The sequence below is a fragment of the Cervus elaphus genome, chromosome X, assembly GCF_910594005.1.
Source record: "Cervus elaphus chromosome X, mCerEla1.1, whole genome shotgun sequence".
NCBI lineage: Eukaryota > Metazoa > Chordata > Mammalia > Artiodactyla > Cervidae > Cervus > Cervus elaphus.
This window is the reverse complement of record NC_057848.1, coordinates 160370089-160385585: the sequence shown is the minus strand read 5'-3', so window position 1 is coordinate 160385585 and position 15497 is coordinate 160370089. Positions and strand designations below refer to the sequence as shown.

General features: G+C 42.2%; 1 protein-coding gene across 1 annotated transcript in view; it reads right to left on the bottom strand.

Annotated features, from left to right (window-relative positions):
* Positions 1 to 15233, bottom strand: part of CLTRN (collectrin, amino acid transport regulator) — a 41769-nt gene extending 26536 nt beyond the window's left edge. Inside the window, exons 1-3 of the mRNA XM_043896094.1 lie at positions 14921 to 15233; positions 14261 to 14319; positions 10573 to 10658 (exon numbers count right to left, since the gene is read on the bottom strand). Of these exons, the coding sequence (XP_043752029.1) occupies positions 10573 to 10658; positions 14261 to 14319; positions 14921 to 14978 (203 nt within the window). The 5' untranslated portion in view covers positions 14979 to 15233. The remainder of the gene's footprint in view (positions 1 to 10572; positions 10659 to 14260; positions 14320 to 14920) is intronic.
* Positions 15234 to 15497: the final 264 nt, after the last annotated feature.

Below are 15497 nucleotides of genomic sequence, written 5' to 3'. Positions count from 1 at the left end.
ATTACCGCACAATTGCACTCATCTCACACACTAGCAAAGTAATGCTCAAAGTTCTCCAAGCCACACTTCAGCAATATGTGAACCGTGAACTTCCAGATGTTCAAGCTGGCATTAGATAAGGCAGAGGAAACAGAGATCAAATTGCCAACATTCGCTGGATCATCGAAAAAGCAAGAGAGTTCCAGAATAACATCTATTTCTGCTTTATTGACTATGCCAAAGCCTTTGACTTTGTGGATCACAATAAACTGTGGGAAGTTCTGAAGGAGATGGGAATACTAGACCACCTGACCTGTCTCCTGAGAAACGTGTATGCACATCAGGAAGCAACAGTTACAACTGGACATGGAACAACAGACTGGTTCCAAATAGGAAAAGGAGTACCTCAAGGCTGTATATTGTCACCCTGCTTATTTAACTTATATGCAGAGTACATCATAAGAAACGCTGGGCTGGATGAAGCACAAGCTGGAATCAAGATTGCCGGGAGAAATATCAATAACCTCACATATGCAGATGACACCACCCTTATGGGAGAAAGCAAAGAAGAACTAAAGAGCCTCTTGATGAAAGTAAAAGAGGAGAGTGAAAAAGTTGGCTTAAAGCTCAACATTCAAAAAACTAAGATCATGGCATCCTGTCCCATCACTTCATGGCAAATAGATGGGGAAACAGTGGAAACAGTGGCTGACTTTATTTTGGGGGGCTCCAAAATCACTGCAGATGGTGAGTGCAGCCATGAAATTAAAAGACACTTACTCCTTGGAAGGAAAGTTATGACCAACCTAGATACCATATTAAAAAGCAGAGACATTACTTGGTCAACGAAGGTCCATCTAGTCACGGCCAGTGGTCATGTATGGATGTGAGAGTTGGACTATAAAGAAAGCTGAGTGTCAAAGAACTGATGCTTTTGAACTCTGATGTTGGAGAAGACTCTTGAGAGTCCCTTGGACTGCAAGGAGATTCAACCAGTCCATCCTAAAGGAGATCAGTCCTGGGTGTTCATTGGAAGGCCTGATGTTGAAGCTGAAACTCCAATACTTTGGCCACCTGATGCGAAGAGCTGACTCATTTGAAAAGACGCTGATGCTGGGAAAGATTGAGGGCAGAAGGAGAAGGGGATGACAGAGGATGAGATGGTTGGATGGCATCACCGACTCAATGGACACAGGTTTGGGTAGACTCTGGGAGTTGATGATAGACAGGGAGGCCTGGCATGCTGCAGTCCATGGGATCACAAAGAGTTGGAAACGACTGAGTGACTGAAGTGAGATGAACTGAACTGTCAGCAAAGTAATTTCTCTGCTTTTTAAATTTTGTCTATGTTGGTCATACCTTTTCTTCCAAGGAGGAAGCATCTTTTAATTTCATGGCTGCAGTTACCATCTCCAGTGATTCTGGAGCCCAAGAAAATAAAGTCTGTCATTGTTTCCATTATTTCTCCACCTCTTTGCCATGAAGTGATGGGACTGGATGCCATGATCTTAGTTTTTTGAATGTTCAGTTTTAAGCCAGCTTTAAGCCAGTAAAATATGTAGCCAGTAGGAATCTGTTGTATGACTCATGGGAATTTAGAACTCAGGAGCTCCGTATCAACCCAGAGGGGTGGGATGTGAAGGGAGATGTAGGGAGGTTCAAGTGGGAGGTGGCATGTGCACTATGCCTGATTCATGTTGAGGTTTGACAGAAAACAACTAGATTCTGTAAAGCAAATATCCTTCAATTAAACTATAAAACTCCTAGAGGAGAACATAGGCAAAACACTCTCCGACATAAATCACAGCAAGATCCTCTATGACCCACCTCCCAGAATATTGGAAATAAAAGCAAAACTAAACAAATGGGATCTAATGAAACTTAAAAGCTTTTGCACTACAAAAGAAACTATAAGTAAGGTGAAAAGACAGCCGTCAGATTGGGAGAAAATAATAGCAAATGAAGAAACAGACAAAGGATTAATCTCAAAAATATACAAGCAACTCCTGCAGCTCAATTCCAGAAAAATAAATGACCCAATCAAAAAATGGGCCAGAGAACTAAACAGACATTTCTCCAAAGAAGACATACAGATGGCTAACAAACACATGAAAAGGTGCTCAACATCACTCATTATTAGAGAAATGCAAATCAAAACCACAATGAGGTACCATTACACACCAGTCAGGATGGCTGCTATCCAAAAGTCTACAAGCAATAAATGCTGGAGAGGCTGTGGAGAAAAGGGAACCCTCTTACACTGTTGGTGGGAATGCAAACTAGTACAGCCACTATGGAAAACAGTGTGGAGATTCCTTAAAAAACTGGAAATAGAACTGCCATATGACCCAGCAATCCCACTGCTGGGCATACACACTGAGGAAACCAGATCTGAAAGAAACACATGCACCCCAATGTTCATCGCAGCACTGTTTATAATAGCCAGGATATGGAAGCAACCTAGATGCCCATCAGCAGATGAATGGATAAGGAAGCTGTGGTACATATACACCATGGAATTTTACTCAGCCGTCAAAAAGAATTCATTTGAACCAGTCCTAATAAGATGGATGAAACTGGAGCCCCTTATACAGAGTGAAGTAAGCCAGAAAGATAAAGAACATTACAGCATACTAACACATATATATGGAATTTAGAAAGATGGTAATGATAACCCTATATGCAAAACAGAAAAAGAGACACAGAAATACAGAACAGACTTTTGAACTCTGTGGGAGAAGGTGAGGGTGGGATGTTTCAAAAGAACAGCATGTATACTATCTATGGTGAAACAGATCACCATCCCAGGTGGGATGCATGAGACAAGTGCTCCGGCCTGGTGCACTGGGAAGACCCAGAGGAATCGGGTGGAGAGGGAGATGGGAGGGGGGATCGGGATGGGGAATAAGTGTAAATCTATGGCTGATTCATATCAATGTATGACAAAACCCAAAAAAAAAAAAAAAAAGAATTTAACAATATATAAAAAAATACTTAACAAAATTTTACATATAAGAAGTATAGTAAGGATTCATTAAATTTTAAATTAGCATACTTTTAATATATAGAGAGAAAATCTATCAGTGAAACCCATATTCTCATTTCTTTTCTAATTCCAACTACCTTTCTTCAACTTCACTTCAGTACTCAATAAATGTTTGTAAGCTTTCTGTTAAAAAAAAAAAAATAAATTTTTTAAAAAAAGACTGTTGAAGTTCAAGTTCACAGTGTGAGCCTAACAAAAGATTAAATCCAACATGGGAGCCAAAACTCCCAAGATGCCAGAATCTGCCCACAATCTCCACGCTCCATCTGAGAATTGACCGAGGATCATGGGGAGAGCAAGGACTTCTGAATTCCATGTGACTTGTCCATAGTCTTTGTCAGGAGGGGTTCTAAATTTTACCCACAGGAGAACTTCATAGACTAAGCTTTGAACACCATTTTCAATTTTATCAGCTGACATCCCCTGGGAGCCTATCAAACACCCTGTCCATCAGCAACACAAGACTTCTCCGGGCCTGGGGCCTGAGGCCAAGGCACAGGTCTACCCTACACTGTGTGGCCCTGTATTCCCAAAGAGCCGTCCATGTGGACACTCAGGGACTGTGAAATGGATGGATGGATGAACTAACAGAATGGAGAAATGAGCTCCATTGGTTTTATTCACTGTTCCTACATTATCCCAAAAAGAGAGTAACAGAGAAACTAAGTTGGGGGTAGCATAGCTATAATAGAAAAGGAATAAAGGAAAGGAGGGAGCTTTCTTTCCCAAACCTTTCTTCCCCAGTCACAAATATTCAGACAACGTAACACAGAGGACTCTCTAGTATACGAAGACTCCTGAATATGGTGCAGATAGAAAGAGCCAAGAGGAAGTGTACATGTAAAGAAAGCTGGTGCTAAAGTAAGTAACATGAAGACTGATTTACAGATTTCAGTAGATAATTTACTTAGCGACCAAAAGATGCAAATTCCTTCCATTTATACATCATGTCCAACCAGCATGACTTCTTCCATGACTTTTCATCCCAAAGTGACCACAGTGACTGTCCTCTAGGGTTTGCATGAAATGAAAAATCAGCCAACAGCACTTACTGAACTAAACATGTCTTTTAAAGCATGTTCTGATAAACGGAAATGCCTAAATCTTTAAAAGTTCTCATCACGAGAAAAAAAATCTTATCACAATGTATGGTGACAGATGTTAACCATTGTGGTGATCGTCTCACAATCACACAAATATCAAGCCATTATGTTTTACACTTGCAGCTCACATAATGGGATCTATTACGCTTCAGTAAAAATAAATAGAGTGAAATTGCACTAGCACTGCTAAATAGAAAAGTATCATACATTTTCAAGATTTGTAAATACACATGGGTCTGATGGAATTCTTTGTATTCACTTGAATAATAATTTTGTCAAACTGTGTCAGAAACAGTAATACTTAGGCATAAACAGTTGCTTCTGTCAGCAAACCACTAACAAGATGGAAATGTCCACTCCCTTTCCGAAAGTGTGGGGAGCCCTGGACTGAAGGTAACTGTCTAAGAACTGGCCCCACTGCTACTTCTCATCAAACGCACCAGACAGGGCCAACTGGGCTGAGAAGAATCGGGCTCTTGTTTCTTGAAATCAAAGGACTAAACAGGAGCTGGGCTGCTATTTTACAAGCACAAGACCGTTAATCCCCTTACCATGGATACAAGAGCATGTTGTTCCTTCTTAGATCACAAGGCTTCTCCCTGAATAATTAGAGGAAGAAATTCATTCCGTGCCCTACATCATTTTACTCAGAAAGAGAACACAGTGCTTGAGTTACACTTCTACTTCTCTGCTAAAAATGATCAATTATCCCATAAAAACATTATTTGAGTCAAGGAGGCAGATAAACGTCTCAGTTGACCTGGAAAATGGACTAGAATTTCATCGTAATTTCCTGAGATAATACTTGCAACATTTAAAACTTCCTGTGAAAATCTTTTCAAAAATCTGGACCAAACTTTACAACAAAACCTTGAAAACACCTGTTTACTATCTTCAAAGTCCCAAGAACACTTAACACAACCTGATCTAATAAAAGCAGAAGTTTCTACCACTTAGTTTTTTTACTTGCATCATCCACTCTACTTTTAAGAAAAGTCAAGGAAGAGCAAAAAGCCACCTGATATCAAGATCTGTAAGTAATGATTTCAAAGGAATTGGTTCTGTCACGTCTCATTCATCTTCCACGTCTCTCTGGGCCAGCTTCTCGGGAATGTCCTTGGCGGGACCTGGATTTTCCCATCACTGAACTCTCAGGGCCTATGTCGCAGCCTGCACAGCGGGCTTCCGAGAGCAGCTACCAACTTCTCTGGCTTGCGCCCAGCAGTGCAGCACACGCAGCCTCAGGAGAGCGCAGTAGGAGTCTTCTGCTCCTCACATCGCTGCCTTGGGTGCTGTCAGCTCTTTCTCTCCTCCACTCCCTGCAGCACCTGGGGGGACTGATGGAGCCGGCGTGTCATTTCTGGGTGTTTAAGAGCTCAGGCCAGTCTGATCAAAACCTAGATCAACTGTCTTCCCACCACTAACACCCAGCTTCCCTCCTCCACTGGGCTGGCCTGTGCAGGATGCATTCTGCTCTCCAGGCTCCACTCCTCCTGCCCAGAGCCCCTGACCTCCCCCACTCCTGCTCACTGAGGGATGGAAAAGGGACAGGGGAGGGGGCGGGGATCTGCAGGAGAGGAAAAGGCCAGCTTTGGTTCCCCAGGTGGGCTCCCCGTGCGCCCCCTGCCTGATGGTGGCCTCATCACGGCGCGCCCTCCTGTCCATCCAGACTGCACTTGGGGCCTTCGGAGAAGGTGTGGCGACCTCTGCACTGGCCCTTTCCCTGGCACAGACGATGGCTTCCATCTCGCCCTGCCTGCCCACTCTCCGCCTTCCCTGGGCCCTGCACGTGGATCTTGGGCCCCACAGGCCCGTCCAGCTCCCTTCAGTGGCCTCCACTTGGCCCCAGCAGCCATCCGGGCGCAGACTGCTGGCAAAGCCGCCCCCTCTCTCTCATGCAGGCTCAAGCTGGCCTTCACCTTCAGCCTTCTCCAGCTGAGGGGCAGGCACCAGTGTCTATCCCACCCACAGGACGGTCTCGGCGCCTGGGTCCACCGTCACCAGAGCTCCAGGTGCTGCCACTCTCATGCTACTCCTTGGATCGTGTGCAAATTGGGGAGCGACGTGCCCATCTCTCCTCTCACAGACGACTCCTCTCTCTACTGGCGGCTCTGCGTGACCTGAGGTGGGCAGGCGAGCAGGCAAGGTTGGCACTGCTGTGGCCGGGGCACCAGCTCCTCACGTGGACCCAGCTGTCAGCTCCCTGTGGGCTGCGAGTGCAGACCGCTGCCACCCATCCCACCCGTCCTCCGGGGAGGGTGGTGGGGACACCCCACTCCCTCTCTGCAGGCCCACACCTCTGCTTCTGGGGCCCCTGACCTTCTCTTCCACTGCCTGCGTGGGGTCATGGTGCGTGGACGTAAGTCCTGCGTGGAGGCGGCCAGGACCTCACCCTAGTAGGAACACCGTCCTGCAGAGTCCATCCTAGTTCTACTGGGTCAAGGGTAGGACGCTCACAGATTCCTAAATATGCAGAGGAGACACTAGCCCTGTGTCATGGAGGTGATCATGCTTGATAGAAGAGATACTGTAGTTAGGACTGGGTAAAAGCTGGGAAGAAATTGAGAGTCTTCATTACTCTGTTCATTGCTATCTTTAGTGAGTTGTTGTTGAGTTGCTAAGTCATGTTGACTCTTTGTGACCCCATGGACTATAGCCCTCCAGGCTCCTCTGTTCATGGGATTCTATAGGCAAGAATACTGGAGTGTGTTGCAGTGCTCTCCTCCAGCGGATCTTCCTGACCCAGGTATCGAACCTGTGTCTCCAGGGTCTCCTGCATGGGCAGCAAGGTTCTTTATCACTGAGCCACCAGGGTAGCCCTCATTAGTGAGTTGTTCTTTACATTTTCCATCCAGTGCACCTCAGTATCTCTAAGTTTTCTCCAATATCCATAGAATAAGCAATGATGTGGCAGGAAAAAAAAATTTAAAAGCTGGCAAATGTTCACGATTTGCATCCTGAAGCCATCCTCAAAGGGATACGTCCCACTCTCTAGAATTCAATCTGCCTGACCCTAGCACGAAAAGACCTCTTTAAGGCAGATTTAAAATCTGATCCATTTGCCAAGCTGCTGGTGTTTTTCTGTTACCTGTCACACTTGGGAGAGGCATTCTGACTGGGAAGTTGTTTTCAATCCATCTTGTGTCATGTGGTCCCCTTTCCCAGAGGGCCACCTGCTCATGTAAAGATGCAGCCACCTTTAGGGCAGCACATGTAGAATTGGGCCCAGCACCTGTACTGCATCTTAAACACATCCTGATTCATTAGGCAGCCCTCATCACTCAGCCTTCTGACAGCAGTACTGCAAAGACTCAAACTGAGCATTTACCAGAAAAAATTTGTTGAATCCCAATCTAGTTTTGCACTTTTCAATTTTTTCCACTGACATCGGCAACAAAAGGTACTATAAATAGCCTATGTACCCAGTTAAAACATCTCAGCAAATAAACCAGATCATATATTCATAGACTCCTACAAGGCGCAGGCTTGAGAAAATAAAAAATTTCAAAAGTGAATTTCTCAAAATTAATCTAAAATATTATGAATTTAAATTAACTTTTCCTAAGAATGAAAGCATGATTTAACATAGTCACAAGATGAAATTTTGCACTCAGAGGAAGTAAGAGTATAATAAAAAACAGTATGTATAAATTCTGCTAATCAAGAATAACAGTAAGATTAAAAGAGACTAGTTGAGGCGTTTTAGCATTGTGAGATGACCAACGGCTTTTTTTCTTATGTTTTTCATTTTTTTTAATTGAGGTATAGTTTATGTACAATATTATATATATTTCAGGGGTACAACATATTGATTCACAATTTTAAAGGCTATACTCCATTTATAGTTATAAAATATTGGCTATATTTTCTGTGCTACACAATATATCCTTGTGGCTTATTTATTTTATATACAACAAACTCTACCTCTTAATCCCATGCCGCTGTCTTGTCCTTCCCCCTTCCCTCTTCCCTTTGGCAGTCACTAGGTTGTTCTCTGTATCTGAGTCTGTTTCTTTTTGTTATATTCACAAGTCTGCTTTATTTTTTAGATTCCACATAGAAGTGATAACACACAGTATGTGTCTGACTTAATTTCACTAAACATAATACCCTCCCAAGTACATCCACATTGTTGCAAATGGTAAAATTTCACTCTTTTTTCTGGTAGAGTAGTATTCCATTTGTGTGTGTGTGTGTGTGTGTGTGTGTGTACACAACATCTTCTATATCTGTTCATTTGCTGATGGGCACTTAGGTTGCTTCTGTAGCTTGGCTAATGTAAATAACATTGCTATGAACATTGGGATGTGTGTATCTTTTGGAATTAGTATGTTTCTTTCTTCTGATGTATAACCAGGAATGGTCTGCTGGGTCATATGGTAATTCTATTTTTAGGGTTTTTTTTTAAACTTTTTGAAAATAGCATCTTTAAAGTTTTTGCAGAGGTAAAATATTAAACTTAAAATAGGTCTTAGTACATCAAAATACTAAGTTCTCTAACTGTATTCCAAGATGGTCTTTAAAACATAATATCCCATAAATTACAGAAGAGCAACCTTGGTCTGCAATTGTACAGAATGAATTTTTACAAACATAATAAATATATTTACGCCCTTACACATATTTTTAGTTTTTTGAGGAAACTCCATACTGTTTTCCATAGTAGCTGCACCAATTTACATCCCTACCAACAGAGTACTAAGGTTCCCTTTTCTCCTTGTGTTTTTCCTTTTTGATTTTTTAGAAGGCAATCTTCTACTTTTTTTATTTTAAAAAGGATATTAATATCATTTCAGAAAGAATGCTTCAGTTTTAAGGCGTAAGATAAAAGTAAATATATCTTTTCTAAAAATCTATAAAATAGGAGTAGAGTTCACTTAGGCAATTTTTTTTACCTTACATCCCCTTCTTTTAATTTTCTGAATCATGTGAATATGTTACACATCTTAAAATACGTGTGAGTGTGAACACACAAATCCACATATTGTATGTTTATTTTGTTCCTCCAAATGTTATTCTTCTGTTTTATTCCTTATACTCACAGCTCATGCATAATACATTGTGGCTTTGAGTAAGACCAATAAATAGAAACCCTCTTTGCTAGGTTCTTAACAGAAGACAAAAGAATGAAGCAAACAGGAGACCAAAATAAAAGACTTCATTGACTTTCATCAGCAGGTAAATTTCCTTTCGAATTGTAAAAAAATTCTGAAATAAGATAAATTCATCTCTAATGACCCAGGGAGAGCTGAACTAAAGCAGCTATCACCACATACTGGAGTAAGAGGCAATATATTTAACACCTTAGGATCTGGTACCTACCAATCTAAACAGTCCATTGCTGTAGACAGCACAAATAGCCATGAGGGTGTGTGAGCCTGCCCAGGCAGGGCCTCATTCTGTATTTAGTGTGAGGAGCAGCACAGAAAAATGTGTGCTGAGAGCACGCCGGCTTCCCCTTTCAGCCCATCAATCAGATCAGTCCAGTCATTTCACTTCTCAAGGGGAATAGTGAAGGAAGAGGGTAGAGAGAAACCAGGAGTGTTACCCTAATCACAAATAGAGATGAAAAGAAACATCACAAATAGGGAAGATTCCTCCAGAAGAATAGACAAAAATGTAAAACTATTAAAATTGTACTAAAACTTTCAAGAAAATAAACAAGGTGCTATGACAGATACCAACACCAACAGTACGATGAACCTATACATATGTAAATTATTTTCAAATGAGTGCTATGGATTTATCCTCCTCCCCTAATTCATATGTTGAAGCTCTAACCCTAAATGTGAACGCATTTGGTGACAGCGTCTATAAGGGGATAATTAGAGTTAAATGAGATGTCATTTAACATAGAAAGGATTAGCACCCTCATCCAAAGAGACTCCAGAATGCTCATTCTCTCCCCTGCCAGTTCTCCTTCAACCAAGAAGAGACCATGTGAGCATACAAAGATTGGGTGGACCTGCAAGCTGAAAGGAGAGGCCTCAGATTGAAACCTACCTTGTCAGTATCTTAGTCTTCAACTCTCAGCCTCCAGAACAGTGAGAAATAAACCTGTTGTTTACGTCACCCAGTTTACGGTATTTTGTTATGGCAGTCAGAGCAGACCAATACAATGAGAATAGAACTCTTTTCTTTCCATCTATCTATTGTATCAACAAGAGAACTATACATAAAATAGAAATGTAGAAAGCTTATGACATATAACTACAAATTTTTTTATTTATCTCCATAGTGCCTATTGAATGAAGAGCATTATTTGAACATGATATAAACTATAAGCTGACCTAGATTATAAAGGTTTTTTTAATGTTAAATTAAAATGTGGGTCTCTTAAAAATTATATTTAAATAAATTATTTTCAAGATTGAGTTCTGAGTTAACATTCTATCTCAAATAATATTGCAAACAATCAATTAAGACTTTTCACTGTTTACTTACTCAGTTGTTTCTCTGTTGGGAACTTTTCTCATGGAGAAAGCCACCATTGCTTTGAAGAGATACTCTTCATTTGTATCCCAGGCATACTGAAAGAGAAGTAACACAGAGAATGAAAAGTAGAGAGGCATGGAATAAAAACTGGTCCACTGGGTTCTAACTGTGGCCACAGTGGTGTTGGGGTGTGTGTGTCCGTCTGTGTCTCTCTCTTTCATCTTATGTAAAAAAAGACTGGAGACCATGATAAATCATGTCGCCATGTTTAGGATAGAATCTCCTGGTTATTCTATTACTGCAAGTGTAGTGGGTTTTCCACTGTACACTCTTCTTCAAAATCTGCAGTATTAGTAACCAGTCAACAAACAGGGCATTTGGACATCTCATCCCGTATGTAAACACTTGATTACTTTTCATCCTTTCTCTCTTCCCTCATAAACTGACTCCCCACCTCAGCTTCCTTTCCTGTATTAATACCAGTACAAGTTTTCATTTTCTTAGCTGAAAACTTGAGTGTATGTGCATGTGATGGGCTGAATTGTATGCTCCCACAAAAAAATTTGTATGTTAAAATCCTAACCCCAAGTACCTCAAAATGTAACCATATATGGAAGACAGTGTCTTTACCCAGGTGATTATGTTAAAATCAGATCATTTGGGTGGGTCCTAATCCAATATGATGGGTGTCATTGTAAGAACAGGAAATCTGGACACTGCCCCAGAGGGAAAACATGTGAACACAGCCATTTAAAAGCCAAGGAGATGGGTCTGGAACACATCCCTCCCTCACAGAACTCAAAAGGAATCAACCCTTCGGACACCTTGATATTGGACTTCCAGCCTCCAGAATGAGAGGAAACAAATTTCCATCGTTTAAGCCACCGAGTCTGTGGTACTATTATAGCAGCCCTAGCAAACTAAGGTGGCTGACCCCACATTTTAGGTGTGTAATCTAGCTGACCCCACATTTTAGGTGTGTAATCACAAACAGTAGTGGCTTAACTCAATTCATGGTGACCTACTTCCAAACTGCCTGGCATCCTCTTAGGGGTCTCCATCAGTTTTCTTTCCCTCATGATTCACAATGACTGTTTCAAATCTCCTTCAGCCCCCACAGTACCCCCACATCTCTGTGCTTTCCCTCATTCCTCACTTTCACTAGGCACTCTTGTTTCTTAAGTAATAGATACATCTCAGGTCATCCACTGACACATGTCCCACCTCCCGCCCTCCTGACACCAAGTACAAAACTTCTTCCACAGGCACACGTCTTATCCACATCCTCCCCCAAGGGCCACATGTGGTGTTTCTCCTCTGGTCAATGGCCCTTCTATCCACCTCTTTAGGAATGCTTCCATTTGGCCCTTCTCTGGATCTAAACTATATCAGTTTCCCTCTGTGCATTCAATGCTGGCTGGAGGCTATTCATTGACTCTGAACTATGCTTAAGTCTTTCCCATTAAAATAACAAAACCAAATCGTTTTATTCAGTCCTCCTTCTTCTACCCATTGTCATTTCTTTCCTGCCCTTCACATCCAAAATTCTTGAAGGGTCACTGACTGCGTATTCTGAACCTCCTCCACCTGCCTTCCAGTCCCTGCACTCCAAAAAGCAGCTCTCTCACGTTACCAATGACCTTCATGTTGCTCAACACAACAAGCAGTTTTCAGTCTCCCCTCGCCTGGCCCCTCAACAGCACTCAACACTCTTGAACACTCCCTTCATCTGAAAGCACACTCTTCCCTTCCCTGACACAGCATCCTCCTGGTTTTCCTGCTGTCCCTCCGCCTCCTTTGCAAGTTCCCCCTCCTCTGCAAGGGCTGTAAGAATCACAAGGTTCGAGGCCAGCCCCTCTCCTCTGGCCATCCTCCACCTCCATCAGCACTGTCATCATCACTTCAGTGCAAGTGACGCGGGAATGGATATCTCAAGCCAGCTCAATAATGCTCCAAACTCAGTAAGTCCAAAAGCTATGGTTTTCTTATCTATTCTCAGTTCCCTGAGTCATAAATGGGCCATCATCCGTCTACTTGCTTATCCTTGACCTTTCCTCTTCCCTCCGTTGTCATCCCATTCCATGGCTCTCAAAACCTTTCACTGCCCCTCTCTCCATCAACACACCAGACTCCAAATGGCCATCTTCTCTCACCCATACTGCTCCCACCGCCTACCAACTGGTTCCTTCTGTCCACTCTAGTCTCTTTGAGTCTGTCCTCTGCTCTGTGGCCAAAGTGTCTTGCAAACACACATTCTGTCATGACACCCCTTCCACGAAACCCCCACTTGCTTTACAAATTAATACCAAAACTCCTCAACACAATCCATACATTCTTTGGCCTGACCCCTCCTTTCTCTTGAAGCTTATTACATGTGATGCTGCTCTGCACTGCTCCAGTTCCAAACACCTTGGCCATCCTTCCACCCTTCACTCCTCCCAAGTTCCTCCCTTGTAAGAAGCCTTTGCATGTGCTAGTCCCTTCACCCTCTTTCCTTGTATTCCCCAGGTTCACTTCTACTAGTGTTTTAGACCTCGCAGCAAATGCCAGGTCCTGTGGCCTCTAATGAGGCCAAAGTCCCTGTGGACTTCTCTTTCCTGAAATGCTTGTCGAGATCGCACACTTGCATTTGGTTCACTGAATATGCAACCAATCCCATGACTATAAGCTCCCCAAGGGCAAGGATAAGTCTAGTTTTAGCTGTACCACATCCAAGCATCCAGGATGGTGCCTGCGTTCAGAGGATTCTGGGAAAAGCAACCCTACGCACTGGCAGAGATGGTGGATTCTGCTCTCAAACCTGACCACTGCCCCCTGCTGACTTGAGATCATGAGTAGGTCACTTAATGTCTTTGCACCTCTGTTTTCTCATCCACCTAATGAGAATGGGAATACCCATGTCATCTTCCTCAAAAGGTTGTTGTGAGAGCTAAATGAGCTAAGGTGGGCAAAGTGATTAGAAGGGTCCCAGGCAGAAAGAACGCTAAGTTCTTCAAGGAATGCTGGTGTTAGAATGATTATTACTCACTGAGTGAACAAAATGGTGGATTGCCTTGCAAACCAAATATGTCCAAGTTTCTTCAGCATTTTTTTTATCATCTCTAGTCTGAGGCATCTTACTCTCACCTTCTATTGGGGAAAATTTTCACAGACCACACTGGCAAACTGAAACTAGAATGACACAACTCCATCTCATTAATTCGAGTCTTTACTGTTCCTATAGCTACCGGAGCCCCATGAGTGTTTTATTAACTTTAATTTCATGAACATGCATTTCATGCTGCTTTCTTGATATCTGAGAATTGAAGACAAGTGACCATAGAAGTGGAACATTTTGTGCCATGAAAGATCTTACATAGGTGAAACATGCCCTCTTTTCAATGATGAGAAAAGTGACTGACAAAATTCAAATGACCACCACAGTGAGGAACACAGCCCAAACCAGGCCTGTTTTGGGTAGTACAGAACTTTGCATATTTTCCAGGATACACCACAGATTAAATACTTCAGGCAAAATCACTTTATTAACAATTTCTATTTTACTACAAATATTTTTGCTTTAAGAAAATATGAGATTTGATGTCTTTAGAAGTAGTTTGTGCAAGTTTAAGATAACTATGCATAGAGGCTCATTATCAGAGAAAGCAGTGTTATTAGCAAACAAAATTTTAAGGGAACATGCAGGATCTGCACTTACTGCTTTATCTCCCAGGGCTGTTCTGATACTAAGTCTCACTTTAAAAGCATTTTCTGCATCTGCCAGAGAGAAAAAAGAGCAGTACATGATGATAAAATCTGTCAAAATGGAGCCTGATAAATCCTAATATTTAATGAAACTGAAATCAGTAGACCCTGGTCCGATTCCTGGGTCAAGAAGATCCCCTGGAGAAGGGATAGGCTACCCACTCCAGTATTCTTGGGCTTCCCTGGTGGCTCAGTTGATAAAGAATCCACCTGCAATGCGTGAGACCTGGGTTTGATCCCTGAGTTGGGAAGATCCTCTGGAGAAGGGAAAGGCTACCCACTCCAGTATTCTGGCCTGGAGAATTCCACGGACTGTACAGACCATGGGGTCGCAAAGAGTCGGACACGATTGAGCAACTTTCACTTTCACTTTTTTAAAAAAATTAATAGAACAAAGATTGCAATTAAACTGTCCCCAATACTTTTGAAAGTTTAACTGTAATCATCTTACATGGTTGAAACTTTTCTTTCAAACTCATAAAACATTCACAGGCTCAAGTTTCAAGCCACAACACAGCGGCAGATTTAGAAAAATAAAGAAGTCTTTCAGTCAGAGACTTGTCAATCGTTCAGAAAACTGTTAATCTATTTCAAAGTTTCAAGGCTTACGTACCTGGTTGACAGAGATCGGCACGAATAGCAGTTACTAGAAAAAAGAGCAGCCACAACATTCTTTCAGAGTGGAAAACACAAGGCAAACGGAAGGAAAAAAAATTCACCCTTCACTTAAAGCTGCCTTAGTCATTCTGTGACCCGGATTAGAATATGAAACAAAGAAGCAAGCCACCACCTAAAAGGTTTAATGATTAACCCCCATCATTTGGGTTAATACTTTGATAGAAGCAGCCCATCTCCTGTCAGTTATTTATGAAAATCTGTTTGGAAAACAGATTAGTTGTCCTTTCCAAACTCTACCTCCAAAGAATGTTTTCTCTGCTGACTCAGAAGTTGGAATCCTCCCCGGCCCTTCCTTCTGTTGTCTGGTTAAATGCACAGTGGAAAGAATTAGTCCTTTCTGGAAGTTTACGTTGTGAACTCTCCCGTCTTTTCAGGGCTGAAATATCTGGTTTATAGATAGGCTATCTTAATTTAGGAAACAAACATCACTCCTTTCTATCTCTGGTGAACAAAGGACACCCTTCCAAGACTGGCTTCATCTGACTCTCACCTCCACAGGTAAACATTCAGGA